Source organism: Mustela erminea, chromosome 5, assembly GCF_009829155.1.
Source record: "Mustela erminea isolate mMusErm1 chromosome 5, mMusErm1.Pri, whole genome shotgun sequence".
NCBI classification, from domain to species: domain Eukaryota; kingdom Metazoa; phylum Chordata; class Mammalia; order Carnivora; family Mustelidae; genus Mustela; species Mustela erminea.
Genome location: NC_045618.1, coordinates 31,016,642 through 31,030,331, shown reverse-complemented (window position 1 = coordinate 31,030,331; position 13,690 = coordinate 31,016,642). Strand labels below are relative to the sequence as shown.

At 55.9% G+C, this 13,690-nt stretch overlaps 1 protein-coding gene across 6 annotated transcripts; it reads left to right on the top strand.

The window, feature by feature from the left end:
• The first annotated feature begins 427 nt into the window (after window positions 1–427).
• Window positions 428–13,624, top strand: LMAN1L (lectin, mannose binding 1 like). Of its 6 annotated transcripts, none has more exons than XM_032342423.1 (13): window positions 431–1,361; window positions 4,477–4,583; window positions 4,745–4,852; window positions 4,950–5,008; window positions 6,315–6,423; window positions 6,788–6,908; window positions 7,728–7,783; window positions 8,370–8,502; window positions 8,801–8,952; window positions 10,023–10,090; window positions 11,428–11,551; window positions 12,183–12,310; window positions 13,354–13,624. In XM_032342423.1, exons 1-13 carry the CDS (start codon window positions 1,049–1,051, stop codon window positions 13,490–13,492), a joined length of 1,617 nt encoding a protein of 538 aa, XP_032198314.1. In that variant the 5' UTR covers window positions 431–1,048; the 3' UTR covers window positions 13,493–13,624. The 6 variants fall into 6 exon arrangements, with proteins under 6 accessions (XP_032198315.1, XP_032198314.1, XP_032198312.1 ...); XM_032342421.1 differs by having other exon boundaries at window positions 432–1,361; window positions 4,477–4,631; window positions 13,357–13,624; XM_032342420.1 differs by having other exon boundaries at window positions 432–1,361; window positions 4,477–4,631.
• Window positions 13,625–13,690: the final 66 nt, after the last annotated feature.

Below are 13,690 nucleotides of genomic sequence, written 5' to 3'. Positions count from 1 at the left end.
AGATGCTTAACCAACTGAGATACCCAGGCGCCCCCAAAACACTTTTTAAAAAAATATATATATATATATTTTTTAAAGATTTTATTTATTTATTTGACAGAGAGAAATCACAAGTAGATGGAGAGGCAGGCAGAGAGAGAGAGAGGGAAGCAGGCTCTCCGCTGAGCAGAGAGCCCGATGCGGGACTCGATCCCAGGACTCTGAGATCATGACCTGAGCCGAAGGCAGCGGCTTAACCCACTGAGCCACCCAGGCGCCCTAAAAATATATTTTTAAAAAGAGTTTATTTATTTGACAGACAGGGATCACAAGTAGGCAGAGCATCAGGCAGAGAGAGAGAGAGGGAAGCAGGCTCCCCGCTGAGCAGAGAGCCCGATGCATCCGGCTTGATTCCAGAACCCCGAGATCACAACTGGAGCAGGAGGCAGAAGTTGTAACCCACTGAGCCACCCAGGCACCCCCCAAAACACTTTTTAAGAACATGTAACCACAATACCAGTATTACTCCTAAAGTCTTTAACAATAATTCCTTATTTTAATCAAGTATTCATTGTTCAGATTTCCCCCAATAGTCTCATTTTTCCCTAATTGGTTGTTTAAAAGGAGGCTCCAGACAAGGTCCACACATTGCATTTATTTGCTCTGGTGGGACTCCCTTTCTCTTCCTCATGTAATTTATGTGTGGAGGAAACCAGGCTGCTTGGAGGCCTGAGTGTCAGGAATGTGGGACTGCGCTGAGCGCCTCAGCAGAGCGAGTGGGACAGGGAAGGCTGGGGGTGGGTTGGGGATAATGACCAGACAGGTCGGGACTCCTGTCTGCAGGAAGGAGGCAGGAGGTGGAGGCTCTGAGCAAAGGGAGAGGCTAGTGCTGCTGGGGGCCAAGGCCTGTCCTTATGATCCCTGATGCCTCTCGGCTGCTGGAGCTGATAGAAGGTGGGAAGATGGCCTGAGCCCAGGAATAGGGGCAGAACTGGGTGGGTGAGAGGCCAGGGGTCAGGCTGGAGATGAGGGAGGGGCTGGGCCTGAGGTCAGGCCTAGAAGGAACAGGATGTCTGTGTCAGGGATGAAGGGAGAGAACAGTGCCAGAAACCAGCTCCTCCCCACCTGGCCCTGTCCCCGGAGCCCCTCCCTGCCCTGCCAGCTGCAGCTCCTCCCAGGGGCCCAGACACCAGATCCCTTCGCAATGCTGGTGGTCAGTGGCCCAGAGCCCTTGTTCTGCCTTCTCCTCCTCCTGCTCCTGGGCCCCTATAGCTCTGCGGGGGCCAGTCCTCCTCACAGAAGGTTTGAATACAAGCTCAGCTTCAAAGGACCAAGACTGGCGTTGCCTGGGGCAGGAATACCCTTCTGGAGTCATCATGGAGGTGAGGAGCCTCTGGAGGGGCTGACCAGCTTTAGATGGCTGTGACTCAGTGGGGAGTGGGCCTGCTGGTACCAGCTGCTGTCCAAGATGGAGCCAGGCCTGGGCAGGCAGTGGCCTCAGCCCCAGGAACCCTCCCAGGCCTGTCTTCCTTCTCCACCACAACACCTCTGCCATCCACCAGTCTCCATTTCTCCCCTCTGCCTCTCTTTCTCTGCCCTAGGACTTCCCTCTTCTCCTTTTGCCTCTCCTCGGACCCCCTCTTCTTCCTCTGCCTGCTGGACCCATAAGCGCACACACACGCTTGCTCACATGCTGAGTCCCAGACACAGATGCAAGGGCAACTTGGACGAGCACCTGCCTCCCCTCTCCCTGCACCTTGCTGCCAGGCCTGTGGATGTCCGTGAGAACTGGGGGCTGCTGGAGGGAGGTACCCTCATGGCCAGCTGTTTTGTCTGTGTTGGTTGGACGCAGGCGTGAGAGCATGCTTCAGAAACTTCCTTCAGATATTTCAGAAACTTCCAAGTTTCTCCATAGTCTGTCTTCTACTCGATCTTGTTCAAAAAGGATTTTTTTTTTTCCCCCTGAGGCAGGGCTCAGTATCACAACCCTGAGATCATGCCCTGAGTCAAAATCAAGAGTCGGATGCTTAACCCACCCAGGTACCTGTCAAAAAGGCTTTCCAAGGACTTACAAGGACCCATGTAGTACCAAGGAGAACAAGACTCAGGGTTAAGGCTGAGGCAGGGCATGAGTCCAGGAACATGGCTTGTCACCAAAACAGGCCATGGGGTCTGCCCGCCCTTCAGAGTTCGGCCATGGATCTGGTTCAGAGCCACCCAGCAAGCAAAGCAAAGAGAGAAAGCAGATCTACTATGTACTTCTGTGTCTGTGAGAAAGGGCATGATTCCTGACTGAGACCAGAACGAATATCCCTTTAAGATGACAGGCTCTGTCAGAAGGGTCTTTGGACCAATTTTCCTCACAGACACATGGGAGGTAAACAAGGAAAGGGGCCAATTCTCACAGCACCAAGCCAGACCCTGCCTCAGGCCTACGATGGCAGGGCCTGTAAAACACACCCTGCTCTGGGCCCGGTTGAGTCTGGAGTGTCCCAGACCCTATGGGGGAGCAGAGGCACATTCTCTGAGATCACGTGGTGATATGTGTCCTGTCCATTCGTGCACTTCCTCATCCTTATACCAGACTTCCCCCAGCACGGCCCTCTGTGCCCAGCCCAGAGACACGGGGCCGTCAGCCTCAAGGAATCACAGTTTGAGGGTGAGGTCTCACGGACAAGCCAGGTAAAGCTGAATGCATTAGTGCCCTGTACAGCAGACCATCCTTGCCTCCTGCAAGTCACTTCTAGGCAGTGGTGGCTTCTAAGGACCCTCAGGACATTTGGCCTTGCCGCCTCTGAGCCTCCCTGCCCCCAGCCCTGGCCTTGCTGAGCAAACACCCTGGATTAGCCGTCTCCGGAAAGTCCTGGCAAGGCCTGGGCCTTGGGCCAGGTTCCAGGCTGGCAGGCCAGAGAGGTGGGGAACCAGCTGGGGTGAGGCCTCTGATCTCCTTACCCCTGATTCCTGCCAAGCCTGCCTCAGTTTCTCTCCCCTTTCCCTCCTCCTCCCAGACAGGCCTCCCCCTAGGCACAGCCACTGAGAATTCACACACACACACACACACACACACTCCATCCTCCACCCTTTCCTCATGGTCCTGCCAGCCAGTTCCCACCTTTGCTTTCATGCTTTCCCCTAGGTACCCTACCCCCCGCCAAGAAGTCCCCGGCCTCATTTGGCTACACCGGAGTCTCTCCCCACTTCCCCAGCCTGGAGTCCTGAACCCCAGCGTGGCTGTTCTTGCAAAGCACTCTGCTGTGTCCTCTGGCCTCGGGCACATCCTTTTCCTTCGCAGGGCCTATTTTCTCACCTGAGACGTGGAAAGGGGTGACACAAATCTCTCCTGTGGTAGAAAAAGCTGACGCTTGAACAACACAGGGGCTGGGGAGCCAAGCCCACACACAGTGCAAAATTAGGGTATAACTTATGATGTCCCAAAACTTAACTGTTCATAGCTTGACCAGAAGCTTTACAGATACCCAGATGGCCAAGTAACACATATTTTGTATGTTATATGTATTATATACTGGATTCTTATAAAAAGGTAAGCCAGGGCGCCTGGGTGGCTCAGTGGGTTAGGCCGCTGCCTTCGGCTCGGGTCATGATCTCAGGGTCCTGGGATCAAGTCCCACATCGGGCTCTCTGCTCAGCAGGGAGCCTGCTTCCTCCTCTCTCTCTCTGCCTGCCTCTCTGCCTACTTGTGATCTCTCTCTGTCAAATAAATAAATAAAAAATCTTTAAAAAAAAAAAAAAAAGGTAAGCCAGAGAGAAGAAAGTGTTATCAAGAAAATCATGAAGAAGATGGGAGCTTGGGTGGCTAATTCCGTTAAACACCCAGTTCTGGTTTTGGCTCAGGTCATGATCTCAGGGTCCAGGGATCAGGCTCCACACTCAGCACCACAGAGTCTGCTTGAGACTCTTTCCCGCCCCTTTCCTTTCCCCTCTGCTCCTCCCCCTGTTCCCGCTCCGGCTCTCTCACACTCTAAAAAAATTTTTTTAAAAGAAGAAAAAAAACATAAAGAAAAAAATACATTTACAGTATCATACTGCATTTATCAAAAACATTTGCATATAAATGAACCTGCGCCATATGTGGCCATGTTGTTTAAGGGTCAGCTGTACTTGGAATCCCATGGCGCCAAGTTCGAATCCACTTAGTTCCTTAACCGTTCGGAGCCTCGGTTTCCTTGTGTAAATGGGGTCTTTAAAAAGCAGGCCGTACAGACGTGTAGGGAGGCTTGCGTGAGAAGTCAGGTAAAGCACCACCCCGTGGGTCTGGGGTCCGTCGCCCTCCCCTGGCAAAGCCCCCCCCACCCGGCTGTGCTGGGCTCCAGCTCCCCCTTCCTCAGTGGGTTCCCGCATCCAACAGGCCTGTTATTTACTGGCAGGCCTTGATGTTCCCACCTTTCCCCTGCTCTCCGGTCCCAGCCCAGGCAGAGAGATAATGATGGGAGAAACGGGGACGGTGGGGCCCCAGGCCTGAGCTGCCCTGGTCTGCAGATGCCATTCTGGGCCCGGAAGAAGTGCGGCTGGTCCCGTCCATGCAGAACCGCAGTGGCGCCGTGTGGAGCAGGGTCCCTGTCCTCTTCTCTGCCTGGGAGGTGGAGGTGCAGATGCGGGTGACTGGGCCAAGGCGCAGGGGAGCCCGGGGCGTGGTGAGTGGCCCCAACCAGGGCCTGGCAGCGGGGGTGAGGCAGGGAGATGGGTGGTGAGCCTAGGTTCCGTTGTCTTGAGGGACCCCGGGGACTGAGCCGCTGGGGACCCGCAGGCCGTGTGGTACACCCGGGACAGAGGCCAAATAGGCTCCGTCCCGGAGGGGCCGACCTCGTGGGATGGCATCGGGATCCTGTTCGACTCCTCAGCTGAGGACACCCAGGTGAGAGTAATTTCCCACCCCCCACCATCCACGCTGTCCCCCTCCTCTCTATGCCCATGGCTCAGGCTGCCCATCACACACCCCCGCCCCCGTGCAGAACAGCCCCGCCATCCGTGTGCTGGCCAGCGACGGACACACTCGCTATGAGGCACGTGGGTAAGGCCCTGTCTGGACAGACTCCTACCCCTCTCCTGGGCCACGAGGGCCTCAGCGGTTACCCACACCGCCGACTCAGGCCCCTGCCCCAGCTTCTGATGGGATCCCCCCACCCCACCCCACCAGGACTGTCCCCTCCCCGAGGGCCTCTCACCTGAGCTGCTTGCTGCTGCCCTGAACTCCCTCCCGCTTGGTCCCAGATGGGCCCGGTAACTGCCCCACTGAGTCCTCAATTCGTACAACCTAACAGCCCCCACTTGGGGGGGGGGGTGCGGGGCGTGAAAGGACACAGGGCAGAGCCTGTGCTGAGCGCTCTCACTCACATCTCACCCGGTCAGCAACACTCCGGAGAAGGGGGCATTATTAGTCCCCAGCTACAGGCAAGGACCCTCAGGCCCAGAGAGGTGGAGCGACAGGCCGAAGGTCACACAGCTCTGTGCAGAGCTGAGATTTGAGGCCAGATGGGCCACACCCTGCCCCTCCACCCTGCCGCCTGCCAGCCAGCGCCTTCCCTTTCTCCCAGATGACGTGGCTGCCCTTCCCACCCAGCCCAGCTGCCTCCTCAGTGTTTCTCAGCAAACATCCCTTAGCTCATAAGAATTAGAGTAATTGCGGTGTTTATGGAGCACAGCTTACCTGTGTCCTGGGCGCAGCGCCAAGCACTTTGCACTCACTGTCTTAGTTAACCCTCATAACAAAGTTATGAGGTAGTTTCAATTATTATCCTCATTTTAAAGATGGGGCAACTCAGGCCTGGAAGGACCTGTTAATTTGCCCAAGGTCACACGGGCCGCTGCTCAAGCTGTGGCTTCTGTCGGCTCTGGGCCGCCTCCCTCTCGGCTGAAGGCGGCAGTGACTGCCTGGTCTGTGCGGCTCTGGGCCCAGAGAAACTCAGGACCTCGGAGGCACACAGAACTCGCCTCGTGCTGCCTGGCCTGAGTCTGTCCTGCTGCTTCAAGCTTGGAGAAGACTTCCCAGAAGCGCAGGGGGACATGGAGGTTAAGGAAGGGACGGTGGGAGGATGTGGGGGGCCTGGGGGACTGAGGACGTCCCAGGCTGTCTCCCTGAGGGAAGAGTCACAGGAAGGCCCCTTCGGTAAACTCTGAGTGGCAGCACTCTGCCTGGCCAGGCTGGCTTCCCTGCTCCTCGCTGTCTCCTACTAAAGAAGCAGACTACATCAAGAGAGACTCAAGCTAGACCATAGGGACATGTCCTATTCCCCGGGTCACCCAGTGGGGGCAAGGGGGTTGCTGTAGGCCCATGCAGAGTGGCCCCCACCCCTGCCACCGCCCGGCTGGATTCCAAGTGCCCACAGGGACGGAGCTGGCAGCGAGCTGGGCGCCTGCCGCTGGGATTTCCGCAACCTGCCACACCCCTTCAGAGCGCGGATCACCTACTGGGGGCAGCGGCTGCGCGTGAGTACCCCTTCTGCTTTTGCTGGTTCTCTAGGCAGGGAGGGGACGACCATAAGGCTCAGAGCTACAGAGCTGCTGTGAGCGCACCGGTGACCCCAGCAGACTGGTGCCTGTGACACCACGCGGGGTCTGTTGCATAGAGGGGCTGCACTCTGGTCCCTGCACAGACTGCTAACTCCCAGAGCACATGCTTAGGGGAGCTAGCGTGAGACCAGGTGAACGTGTCCCTCCTTGCCACTCCGACATCGGGCCCCGTGGCTGCCTTTAGAACCAGGAGAGCCACTGGATCAGAGGTGGAGACGATGCCCACTGCTGGGATCAGGGGGTTCCGGGTGCAGGGGGCTCAGTCCTCTGTGCCCCTCAGGTGTCCCTGAACAGTGGCCTCACTCCCGGTGACCAAGAGGAGGTCTGCGTTGACACGGGGCCCCTGCTCTTGGCTCCTGGAGGTTTCTTTGGGGTCTCGGCAGCCACTAGCACCCTGGCAGGTAAGGGTCCTCTGGGCAGGTAAGAGCAGAGGAGTGCTACCTAATGTCCCATGACCCACCCTGAGCACACCCTCTAAAGAGCTCTGGGTGTGGGTCAGCCACTTCCTCTCCATGTGGCCTGGAGAGTCATGCACAAGCCCTCTCTGGGCCTCTGTTACCATCGGGAAGCTCATGTTTGCCTTGCAGAGTTGCCGGAAGTCTCAAATAGGATAAAGCACAAGAAGTCTTTATTCCAAGGATGGCCCTATAGGTGCCTCTAGCTGGGAACTGTGGGGCAAGTGGAAGAGGGACATGAGGGACATTTAGGGGACTGGAGCAAAAGGACATAATATCATGAAGAGTCCACGGAGGGACCCACAACTGGAAATCAGGGTGCAATCTGAGAGTAGCAGTTCTTTAAGGCCAGGACTTTTGTCTTTAGACTGTAGGCACTAGGGAGCCATGGAAGGTTTGTGAGGAGAAGAGTGACATGGTTGGAGCCATGCTGAGGACGTGGCCATTGTGTGGTTGCTTCTGTCAGTAACAGCCACGCTCTGGGGTCTGAGGGTGTCACTCAGCCTGTTGCTCTGGCTCTAGCCATTCACCACGGGCCCATCTTTGGCTCTGTGTGTGGGTCAACCCTCACAGTGCCCCCCATCTGCTTTTCTGACCCTCACACATTTCCTTTGAAGTGAGCAAGATGAGGGCTAGAGTTGCCCAAAGTCACCCAGATCTCCTGCCTACCTGGAATGTAATGGAGCCTGGGGGAGGAGGAGGGCTGAGTAAGTGGGCCACTGGGTGAGGGGACGTCTTCCTTTCCCTTCTCTCTTCTCTTTCCAGATGACCATGACATCCTGTCCTTCCTGACCTTCAGTCTGAGTGAGCTGGGTCCGAAGGTGATGCCAGCCCTGGGCCGGCCTTCAGGGGAGAGCTGGGGGAAACACAGCCCAGGGACCCTTTCCTGCCCCAGATGCTTCTGCTCACGCCATGTGCAATCAGTCCTGTCATTCCAGCCTTTATCTCTAAGGCTATCTCTCTCTCTGAGCTTTGCTCAGACCAGGCCTTGTTGCGGGCAGTGCTGGGGGCCAGAGGTGACCTAGAGCTAGGCCCTGTCCCAGAGCACGTCCACAGCTGGCTGCGGGCTGTAGGAGCACCGAACGGTCCTGACCCGCCAGCGGGAGCAGGAAAGGCCACCTGGGAGAGATGAGCTTGAAAGGGCAGAGAGATGTAGCTGAGCAGAGGAGCAGCAGCGACAAAGGTCTGAGTCCTGAGAGAAATGCTGGGGCCCAGGCAGCAGCAGGAGGCAAGGCCGTGGGGACTGGCAACAGCAGAGTGGGACAGAAACTGCAGGGCCTGGTGGCTGAGCTGAGGGAGACCCAGCTGGGGTGCTCCAGGAGGGGGAATGGAGACCTTGTGGGAAAGCTCCCCTCACCCGCCGATCTCCCATGGATTTCAGGCCTGAGTTTTGTCTTCTTTTTCCAGCCTCCCCCCCAGCCCTTTCTGGAGATGGAGGAGCTCCGGCTGGCGAGGCAGCTGGAAGGGCTTTGGGCAAGGCTGGCCCTGGGCACCAAGGAGCACGTGATTCCACAGCAGAGCTCTGAAGTCCAGGAAGAGGGTAAGGGAGCAGGGAGGTAGGGCAGGGTCCCATTTGAGCATCGCAGGGTCCTCTTCCCTTCAAAGCAGGAGCTTTTTAACTAATGGGGAGATGAAGATTTGAGGAGGGCATATCTAGCAGGCCCTGGGTCCCAGGAACTCTGTCCTATCCCCACCCCACCACCCAGACATAACTTTCCAGGGGAGAGTCTAGGAGGCAGAAGCCATGCCTTTCTGCTCCCCCAAAAGAGCCCCCAAAATATAGGATCTGCTACCCTGTCCCAGCTGGCTGCCTGTCCCAGCTCTGCCCCAATCTCCAGGGGAAAGAAGCTTTGTGCTGGCAGAGATGCTGGGCAGACACCGCCAGACCCTGCAGGCTCTCCAGGGTCTATCTGAACAGCTGGCCCAGGCTGAGAGACAATGGAAGAAGCAGCTGGGGTCCCTGGGCCGCACCAGGCCTATGGGAGCTTGGGTGAGTGGCCCCTTGGGCACCCATGGCCCTGCCTGGACAAGACAGCTCCCTCAGGGACTGGGTCCCTGCCCCCAGGGGGCTCCCTCTGTCCAGAAAGAGGAGGGAGCACTCTACTTAGGAACACAGCTCCCCCAAGGTCTGGAGGGGAAGGAGAGCCAGGGAGTAGTGCTGCAGGGGGCAGGGTAGGGCGGACCTGCCAGGCAGGGGAGCATGAGGGAGGGTAGCCCACAGATCCACACGGCAGGGCTTGGGAGGGGAGACGCTGGGCATTTGGACGCGGGCTGTAGACATGTGCCAGAAATAGACTGGGTGCTAATTTGCATGTAGCTCCACATGTGATTTGGTTCACACATGGCTTGCTTCATGCTCAGATGGACCAGAATCCTCGTTTCATCCCCACTGCTCTCCTGGCTTCTCCTCCAGGGAGCCATGTCCCATGGCACGCCCAGCCCAGGGCCTGAGAGCCCGGGACTCATTCAAGCTGTGAGATGCCGGGCAGAAGAGGCCCGTGGCTCCTGGGGGCTTGGCTGGGCTCTGGCAGCTCAGGTCTTTCATCTCGTGTCCTCAGGCCAGGCAGCTGAGGCTGGGCTGCTGGAGGGGGGAAGTGGGGATGGGGCCGTACTCCAAGGCTAGGCCCAGAGCTCCTCCTGCCAGAGTCTCCACCCCAGAGAGGGGATGTCACTTCTCCAGGCCACTCAGCAAGACAGAGACCCAAGCACTGAGAGTTGTTCAGCACTGGTCCCATCTTGCACTGTGCCCCGGGGGCTGGTGGGGTAAATAACAGAGGATTGGACTGGGCCTCTGCCTCCTTCAGGGGCAGAACCACTTCTGCAAAGGGCAGAAAGCCCGTGACCCCCAGGGGGAGGGATTTCAGAGGAAGAGGAATCCAGAAGCCCAGCTGGACAGGGGGAGAAACTCAATGTGTCAGGTCATGTCCAAACTGACGAGGGGCCAGGTAAGCTGGCAAGGCCTTCCAGAAGGAAGGGGCTACAGTGTCCTTGGGGAAGAGGGACTTTAGGAAGAGAAGGGCTGTGCTCTGGGCCCTAGAGGACAGGGCAGCATTCCTGCAGGACTTGGCCAAGGTCAGCGCCCTGCTCCATGGACAGAGGACTCTTCTCCAGGACCTGCAAGAGATGAGGTAAAGACACCTGCCAGGAGGGGTCCGGTGGAGGGGGAGCAGAGAAGCCCTGCTTCACCCACTTGCTCAGCCTCAAGTCCCTCCATCGGCTCCCTATTCCTTTCTTCACTTCCTGAGCATCCAGCACAAAGTCTGACACATGGGGAGGGGCTGGGGCAGAGTTAGGTTTGTCCAGTGGACCTGAACTTAATTGTATCAAGTTTAAAGTCTGAAATTCCTAGTTTAAAAGTAACTTTCCGGGGCGCCTGGGTGGCTCAGTGGGTTAAGCCGCTGCCTTCGGCTCAGGTCATGATCTCAGGGTCCTGGGATCGAGTCCCGCATTGGGCTCTCTGCTCAGCAGGAAGCCTGCTTCCTCCTCTCTCTCTCTCTGCCTGCCTCTCTGTCTACCTGTGATCTCTCTCTGTCAAATAAATAAATTAAAAATCTTTAAAAAAAAAAGTAACTTTCCCTGGGAAGAACCCCTCATGAGAGCCCCTATCGGAACCCCGTCTTCCCAGGGAGGGCAGGTAAATCTGAACCCTCCTCCTTCAGTGATAGCTCCTGGAAGGACGGGATGTTTTTTGTTTGGCTGGTTTTTTGTTTGTTTTTAAGACTTTATTTATTTATTAGAGAGAGACAGAGCACAAGCGGAAGGAGCCAGGCAGGGGGAGAGGAAGAAGCAGGCCCCCTGCTAAGCAAGGAGCCCCACAAGGGGCTTGAACGCTGGACCCTGGGATCATGACTTGAGCCAAAGGCAGACGCTTAACTGACTGAGCCACCCAGGCACCCCATGGAGTAGATGTTTTAATGGCCCTCTTGGAGGAACCATAAACAAGATCAGGCCCAGCTGAAGAGGGGGCGGTCCCTGACTTCTTTTTGCCTGCCACCTTGCCTCCCACCAACATCCCACCCTGGGCCAAGTCTCAGGAGCTACCCATAGAGCTCTAGGCACAGAGAGGTCACCTTGATGCCATGGAGGAGGGATCAGGCTGGATGCTGGATTCTGGGTCCCTTACCCACATCTAGACACTTAGGGGTGGGAAGATGGAAAGAGGAAGAGGAACTAAATCCCCTAGGGACTGGGGATGGAAAGCAAAGCCCAGGGAGCCTAGAGTTGAGACGACAACTTTAGGGAGACGTTCCTCTGACCTAAAGCTGTCTGGGGATGCAGAATGAAGCTTTGGGGGAAAGAAGACCAGCCCCTAAGAAGGGGCCCTATGGATGATGTCTGTTTCCCACCAGGTGCTGCCGTTTGGGATTATGATTATCCACTTATTACTAGGATTAAGTGGTTAGGGGGTTTGGCTGCAACTAGAAGGCATAATGAGTCATCTCCCTTGGTTTCCATCCCCCACCAGGGATGCAGCTGCCCACGTGGCCTCAAGAGCCCAGCTCTTCTATCTGCCGGTGGGCACCAAGCATCATTTCTTAGAGCTGGCCCAGATCCTGAGCTTCCTGCAGAAGGACCTTCAGGGCCCATTGGTGAGTGGGAAGGAAAGGGTACCAGGAGGACCCCATCCTTGAGGTCCAGGCTCAGCCCCCTTCCTCCAGCACTGCAGGCCCTCATGCCCTCATGCTCCCCTGTTGGGACTGCTGGCAGGCACACGTATGTCTGTGTCTGTGATATGCATGTGATCTTCTCTCTGCCCTATCCACTCTCTGGAAGCTCCCATAGACTCTCGATGCCAGCAGGGCCCTGAAGACCCTTGGCTCCAACCCCCCTCAGTGACCAGAAGGGAAATGGGAGTCCCAGAGCTCAGCAGTGAAGCTCTCCCTTCCCTGTGCCCCATCTTGCTCTTACCTTTGTCCTCACCCTCACCCTCACCCTCACCTTGGCTTTCACTCTCTACTTCTTCTTTCTCAACTCTAGAGCTTTCAGAGCCCTGAAGATCCCAGGCCCTAGGCCTTCCCAGCTGTTCCCACAAACAGAGCCATGGGAGCTAGGGTGGGGGCAGCAGCTTTTTGCTCTGAACCCTCTCCAAGTTCCCTGGATGAGAACCAGGGTGCCCCAAGCCTGAGGAAAGGAATTAGAGCCCACACAGAGCCCAGATTCCAGGTCCCCTCTTCCTTTGGGTAAGAAGCTGATCTAAGACTTTAGAATGTACCCTTTCAGAAAGCAGCAGCCAAGAACGCTCACCCACCTGGCCAACTCCCAGGGGCCTCCTCGTGCCTACGGCCCAGAATGTTCTTGTTTTTCCTCCTCATTCAGACTGTTGGCTTCTTCTGTTATGTGCACTTCAGGTGGGTCTTCCCATGGGTAAGGCATCCTATGCTCACCTGGCATTCCTTAATTCTGGGTCATAGCCACCCAGTTTGAGAGATGGTAAACTGAGGCCCAGGAGGAATGTGCCTGGTCTACCAGCTGGCAAGGAGTGGCCCTCAGGCTAGGACCCATTTTTTTCTGATAGACTTTACTGACCACCAGGTAGCTACTGGCCCCATCTAAGTCCTGCCCTCACAGAACTCACTTGCTGGAGTAAGAAACTGATGGGTAACTGATAGTTTTGGGGTCGGTGCCATGATGGCAGGAAGCTCAGGGGCTATGATAGTACAAGAAAAGAACACTTGACCCAGCTTGGGGTGATCAGAGCATTGACCTGGAAGGGACCTTGGATATGAGTCATCAAGATAACTAGAAGTTTTCCAGCCTGTCGAGATAAGTAAGGGCATCAATGCAGAGAAAAGGCATGGAAGCATGAAAAAGGCACAATATTCTGGAGAAAAAGTGGCAAGTTCAGTACTGTCAAAGCAAAGTATGGGACCAGTTTGTGAAACTGGGCAAAGAGAATTTAAAAGAGGGAGGAGGTCACTAATTCTGATTGGTCGGTGTTTGTGGAATGAATGAAACATTTAGAGATGGAGAGTGTGCTAAGATGCTCAGAAATGGGACTGACAGTCCTTATTGGTGAAATTTCAAGACAAGAAGAATCAGTGTGGTCTGGAGTGGTCCCGGGGGAGAAGAGAAATGTGCTGAGCTTTAAAAGCAGAGTAGAAGAGAGGACAGCCTCCAGGTGAGAACAGCACAGGTACAAAGTGGAAATGATGACAAGCTTATATGCATTATGTAGGCTTGCAATGGTGGCCATAAGGCTAGAGCCACCTGGACAGACCTTAAATGCCAGGGGAATAATGTGGTCCTGATGGGACAGGCCAGGGGAGCCATAAAAGGTCCTAGAACAGGGGAGACTCTGGGGGAGAGATGCTAGAGAGGTGAATGTGGGAGGCTGTTCTTAAAAGCCCCAAAGGCAGAAATCCAAGTAACCTTCTTCTCCTTTCCCTGACAGTAGGCAGGAGCTGGACAAGAGCCTTTGGGACTGTTTGTCGGCAGGCAAACGGTTGTGTCCTGCACCACGAAACCCTGGGGCCCTGGGGCTTCTGAGGAGGCAGCCTCTCTCCCTTAGCATTCATGCAAGACTCACCTGAAAGCCCTGAAGGAGGGGGTAGTGTCTGGGGGTAAAGAGCTTGGTCAGTACTCTCTCCTTTTGGGTGCCCAGCTCCTGCTCACACCTTACTTTTGGCAAGCGCCAGTCTTATTAAAGGTGATTTACATCTCCCGGTGCTTTGATATGCTCATTTACCTTCTGACTTCACCTTAATCTTTCTGAAGGCTTCCACTTTCTC

Coding starts and splice junctions, on each gene's coding strand:
- LMAN1L (XM_032342420.1), top strand. CDS start 1,049: ATGTCTGTGTCAGGGATGAAGGGAGAGAACAGTGCCAGAAACCAGCTC. Junction 6,424..6,787: donor ACTGGGGGCAGCGGCTGCGC/GTGAGTACCCCT, acceptor TGTGCCCCTCAG/GTGTCCCTGAACAGTGGCCT. Junction 10,091..11,427: donor CAGGACCTGCAAGAGATGAG/GTAAAGACACCT, acceptor ATCCCCCACCAG/GGATGCAGCTGCCCACGTGG.